The sequence below is a fragment of the Galleria mellonella genome, unplaced genomic scaffold (genome assembly GCF_026898425.1).
Source record: "Galleria mellonella isolate WM207_F2 unplaced genomic scaffold, CSIRO_AGI_GalMel_v1 utg28, whole genome shotgun sequence".
Lineage (NCBI taxonomy): Eukaryota > Metazoa > Arthropoda > Insecta > Lepidoptera > Pyralidae > Galleria > Galleria mellonella.
The window spans coordinates 1,806,470-1,812,549 of NW_026442064.1; the positions used below are offsets into that span (position 1 = coordinate 1,806,470).

Genomic DNA, 6,080 nt, shown 5'->3' on the forward strand with positions numbered 1-6,080 from the left:
CTATTAAATTCATATTGCAGGGAGTCAGGGGTATATATTCATATTGGTCACATAGCTCAAAGAACCGACAACCGAAAGATTCTTGAATAGCGACCGCGTACAGGTAAACACAGTCTAGGACGACCCCCTACTAGATGGAGTGACGACCTGAAATGCATTGCAGGGAGTCGGTGGATGCAAGTGGCTCAGGGCCGTTGCTTATGGCAGTCTATGGGGGAGGCCTATGTCCAGCAGTGGACGGATAACGGCTGAAATGATGATGAAATGAATATATTCATATAGTAAGAGAGTAACCTGTAAAGCAAAATATAAACAATAATAATAAAAAAAGATTAATTTCTTCATTCTTCTTAATTCAAATTAACAAGTTGAAAAAGCTGAAACAAAACTTTAAATTTTAACTTTTTTCAACACAAAAATAATTACACGCACACATTAAATAAATTAAAAAATAAATAAATCAGCCATTATGTTCATCATCATCATATCAGCCTTTAACTGTTCACTGCTAAACATAAGTTTCCCCATTGGGGATATTGCTAGTAGTTGCCACGCTTGGCAGATGAATTGGCAACCGCAATTAGGCTTTGGAGATGTTCGAAGAGGGACACTGCCCATCCCTCACTCTCCCTCAGTCGCCTGTTATGACACCCACGGGAAAGGAAGGGGTGGCCTATTCTATGTTAGGACCACATGGCGTTTATTTATTTTAAAATAACGTAAAATAGCCATTATGTTATTTTACTCTATTTTATTAGCCAATTTATTAATATAATCTGCTACATTTAAAATATTAAATGTATAATTTAAAATTATTCATTTAAAATTTAAAATATAGCAGATTTTTAACACCCGTTCACATAAAGAGAAACATTAAAAAAAAATTCCATCACGAAATTAGAAATCCGGTAATATTGTGTTATATTATGTAACATGTTCGTACATGGAATTACAAATTATGGCAGCGTTGGCACGGATCATCAGTTGATTGATGGTACACGACTAATGCCATAATGGGCGCATTTATCAGTTGCAACCGACAACACGTACTGCATTTCTGTTATATAGAGGCAGAAATCATTAGTGACATCTTAAACAGAAATAAATTTTAAATAGAAAACTTCTTAGGTACCTAATACAAAAAAAAATGGGGAAAGGGATTGTTAGTAATGGAGACTGAGAATCCCATAGCTAGCAATATACCCAACCAGGTCGACCTTCTCGCGGTTCCCCCTGGATACTATCATGGTTAATTCCCGATGAATTCATCATGATGGGCTAACTGGCCTGTTTTCATTCTCATCTATCACCCTTCACTGGTGCTCCGCCAGCGTATCCCGTTAGCGCAGGCGGGGTCACCATATCATTTTCACCCGTTAAAAAAAAATACAACAAAATATTTCATTTTAAAAATGGAACACTCTCTGTAACGTAAATAGTTATGTACAGCCTTAAGATTGTATAGATAGAGCATCGAACCTCAAAAACGGGTTATGTTTTTATCAACTAATTTTTCAATTAGCTGACTCGTTTTTTTTTTATTATTGATCTATATACTTACGCACATAATGTATCTTGACGTATTATTTAATTAATAAAATTAGTTTTGCGTATTGAAAAGGTGCAAAATTTGTAAGACAAAATAAATATAGAAGTCTTCTTAAAGAAATTTTTTATCTTTAAATATATATATTTTTAAATTTTTTAATGTTATATTGAATTAAGTTTGTGGTTAAATTGAGAATAGATTAATATAAAATTATAAAAAAAAAATATAGAAGTTATAAAGGAATCACTCATAACTATTTATCACGCAAAATTGTATGAAAAAGTTTACCCCTTTTTTCTTTTTTTTTTTATATGCGTGGTTTTTGCACCAATGAAATGAAGTGCAGTGTTGGTCTTGTCGCCTTAATTCTGTAAAAACACTTCAGTTGCCCGCTAACGACATGCTTTCTAACTATATCGGGTTGACTGGAAGAGATCTTTGTCAGAGATAAGTCCACCCTTGCTCACAATATTTATAAATGCTATATTACATGTAATTTACAAGTGCAATAAAGAATATATATAAGATTAAAAAAGTAGATTAAAAAAAAATGTAATGACTTTTCAAAAGTGCTTCAATGTAAGTTTATTTGAATAAATGATTTCTATTCTATTCTATTCTATTAAAAGGAGATCTTTTTAATAGATGAAAATTAAATGGTAACCCCGCCTGGGCTCAATAGCCCAGTATACGCTATACACTTGGTATACGCTAGTGGGACACCAGTGAGCAATAATAGATGAGAATTTTTTTTATACAACTTAGAATGGCAAACAAGCTGACGGCCCACCTGATGGAAAGTGGTAACCGTCGCCTATAGACATGAGCAATAACATGGACATAACAGAGTATACTGTTTCGCCTATGATACCCCCCATGCGTTGCCATTCCTGAGGACTCAGGTGTTATTCCTCTGTACCCAGTAAATTCACGTCATATTCCACCCTTTAAATCGAAACACAGCCATGCAAACACAACTGCTTCACGGTAGAAACACGAATGAGACAGAGGTACCTAAGCAATCGACTTTTGTACAAAGTCTCCCTCTGGTAAAATCAGAATGAAGCAGGTCAGTCGGTCCATCGTGATGAATTCGTCAAATTTTAACCACAGTGGTTAACCGCAAGGATGTAGTGGAACCGCATGGATGTAGACCTGGTAGGGTATATTTTTTTCTTATTTCTAATAATCTCTTACCCACTCTGACAAAAGAAGTCGAGGACATAAACTAGTATTATATATATATATATATATATATATATATATATATATATATATACATACATACAGACATATATATATATATATATATATATATATATATATTTCCACAAATACAGTGTATCGATAAACAATATTGCATAATAGAATGTGCGTGATGGTATCCAGGCAATGTTTCAACTAGGCGGCCACAATTGATGGAATAGTTCAGAAAAACCATCTCATCTCCGGTCACGACGATATGTTGGGAAAACGCGTCACGTCTGCCCAGCCCGGCCGTAGAGGGGCGCAATGATAAAAAGCCTGCGCTCACACATCTGAGTCAGTCGCGGCGGCGGACTTGAAACCAAAATGAGAACGCTGACCTTCACGGTGGGTCGCATGGATTGTAATGTGAATTGTAAATTAAAAAAAAAAGTAAAAAGAAAAAAATAAATAAATAAATAAAAGTGAATGAAAAAAAGTGGCCATTACTTGTGGTTTTTACAATACAGTGATACATAGTGACAGTGCGTTGCGGGTATAGTGCGACATATATTTACGCGGGCGATCGATTTCAATGAATTATATGTAATAGTGGGTAATTTTATAGAGTCGTAGAAAAAACTTCGCGATCCCGTTTTGTATAGTATCACTAATTTTTATATGTCGCATTACCCGTGCACCGTCAATCAATTATTCAAATATACATTCTAATATAAACCCCAAATACATCGTAACGTATAGAGACTTAAAAATTTAAAACTACTGAATAACAATGTGAAAGTTCATTTCAATGCAAATCAAATGCGTATACAACAATTATTTTTAGATAATTATAAAGTAAATAAAACGCAAAATTTTTATATTTTGCAATTCAAATTTTAAACAATAACTTTCCTCGAATTATTTCGCGAGTATGAAATAGAAAGTTTAATTCCATTTTTTAATTGCTCATTATTTTTATTTTTTATGTGTGTTACAGCTGTGGGTGGTGCTGGCAGTGGCAGCATCACTTGCTGTACCCATCAAGGATGTGGACACACCTCTCTCCAGGGAGAAGAGGTCCCCCGGAGGATGGCACTCACCACCAGAAGGAGTTTGGAAGAAAAAACTCGTCTGGAAAGAGGAGTGGAAACAAATATGGAAAACGGACAAGAAGCTGATTTGGAAAACTGAATGGAAGAAAGAAAAGGTGCCCGCTTGGAAAACAGAGCAAATCCCACAATGGAAGGAGGAGCAAGTGCCTGCCTGGAAAGTAGTGCAGAAGCCTATCTGGAAGGAAGTACAAGTTCCAGTGTGGAAGGAAGTACAAGTGCCAGACTGGAAAAAGATCTGGAAACCAGTTTGGAAAGAGATTCAGGTACCGGTAACGAAAACCATACAGGTTCCAGAATGGAAACAGAACTTCATACCCGCTTGGGTTAAGGAGGGCGTGCCCGGCGAGAAATATTTAGGAAAGGACGACCACGGATGGGAGTACACCAGCCACGACCTCTGGAGGAAGAAGATGATCTGGAAACCAGTATGGAAGAAGGTGTGGCGTACCGAGCACAAACAGGAGTGGGTAACTGAAAAGAAACTGGAATGGAAAGAAGAATGGAAGCAAATCTGGAGGACCGAGAAGAAGCAGGCGTGGGTGACAGAGAAAAAGAAGGAGTGGGTAGAGGAGAAAGTACAAATCTGGAAGACCGTAAAGAAAGAGATCTGGGTGCCGGTACAAAAGAAAATCTGGGTAGAGAAATGGAAACAGATCCAAGTGCCAGTGTGGAAGACCATCGAGGTGCCAGCGTGGAAGAAGGTGTGGAAGCCAGTATGGCAAAAGGTTTGGGTACCGATACACCACGAGCACCACGGATGGGACTAGAGAAGGTACCAACCATGACACTTTGTACATATAGACATATAACTACATAGTCATTTTGTTAACTAATTGTTACCAACCATACCAAGATGTGTTTGTAAATATATTATAATATACTCGAGATGCTTTCCAATCGGTAAGTACAGTATCTGTGTTGTTACGAGAGGCGTACGCGAAGGCGAATGTGTTATTGGCATTAAGCGAATTCAAAATTTTTCTCAAACTTTTCACTCCTCGGAAGCATACGCGATTATCATTTGGCTTTGCGTGCGCCTTAGGAAGTGAGCATAGACAAAAGTGTATTTCAAAAATGTGTACCTCATTAAAATTGTAACTACCACCATCTCTTTGTCCGATATGTTCACTTCCTAAACGGTTTGAGTTCTAAGATATCCATTCCATTGTTTTGCTCGTCAAGACAACGGTCTGATAGTGTCCACGGTCGTATTTTACGACTATTAGACTTAGGGTATTAATTAAAAAATAGATAAAAACTTTGAAATAATGTATTGTAACGTCGAGATTTATTACAGGCTATTTCTATATTACATATTTCAAAGATATCGTGAGGCTATATATTAAAGCTAAGCTATTTAAATGCTTACATTCTGTTTACAAAAATGAATGTAAGCATTTTGTTTAAAGATTGTTTTAGTTATTCTTTTTTTTTTTAAAAAAAAAGGTGATTCTTCTACTAATGAAAATTCTATGATCAGACATGTTTACCGTGAAAACGTATTATTTAAAAAGTATAAAAAAAAACAATGTTTTCAGTATTTTTTATTAGTAGAGGAGCGGAATGGACACGCAAAATGTGAGCAATAGAATTTTTTGTTTTTTTTTTTTTTAATTTTACACCGTTCAAAGAGTTCGAATTGTTTTTATTTGCGTTGTTTTGTTTGTCCGTCGTGAGTCTGTACCGGCGCGTGCGCATATTGCGCCGCCCGGTAATTATATAGTACAAGTTTGTTTTTATGTGTTACTATGTGACTTTTTATAAGTTTTAGCAATATATAAGTTGAGAAATATGAGACATTTTATTTGGGAGCGATCCTTGACTTGGAGAGTTTTGTGTAAAAAAAATTAAAATATAAAAAAAAAATCTAATTTTAAATCTTTACTAATGTTATAAATATAAAAGTGAGTATGTTTGTTTGTTAACCCCTGGCCTCGATGCTCATGGGCTCTTAAAATTTGATATACAAGCAATATTGAGAAGGAGAAGCAAGCTGAAGTGGCAATGAGCTGGTCACATAGCTCGAAGAACCGACAACCGATGGAAAAGAAAGGTTCTTGAGTGGCGACCACGTACGAGTAAACGCAGTGTAGGACGACCCCCCACTAGATGGAGTGACGACCTGAAATGCGTTGCAGGCAGTCAGTGGATGCAGGTGGCTCAGGACCGTTCTTTATGGCAGTCTATGGAGGAGGCCTATGTCCAGCAGTGGACGGATAATGGCTGAAATG

General features: G+C 36.4%; 1 protein-coding gene across 1 annotated transcript; it reads left to right on the forward strand.

Annotated features, from left to right (window-relative positions):
- The first annotated feature begins 2,976 nt into the window (after positions 1–2,976).
- Positions 2,977–5,641, forward strand: LOC113521311 (uncharacterized). Its single transcript, XM_026906819.3, has 2 exons — positions 2,977–3,142; positions 3,735–5,641. The coding sequence occupies exons 1-2, from the start codon at positions 3,122–3,124 to the stop codon at positions 4,614–4,616; spliced, it is 903 nt and encodes a 300-aa protein (XP_026762620.1). The 5' UTR covers positions 2,977–3,121; the 3' UTR covers positions 4,617–5,641.
- Positions 5,642–6,080: the final 439 nt, after the last annotated feature.

Excerpts from the sequence above, each read along its gene's own strand:
- LOC113521311 (XM_026906819.3), top strand. The coding sequence starts at position 3,122 with ATGAGAACGCTGACCTTCACG. Across the intron at positions 3,143-3,734 it reads TGAGAACGCTGACCTTCACG|CTGTGGGTGGTGCTGGCAGT; the intron begins GTGGGTCGCATG and ends TGTGTGTTACAG.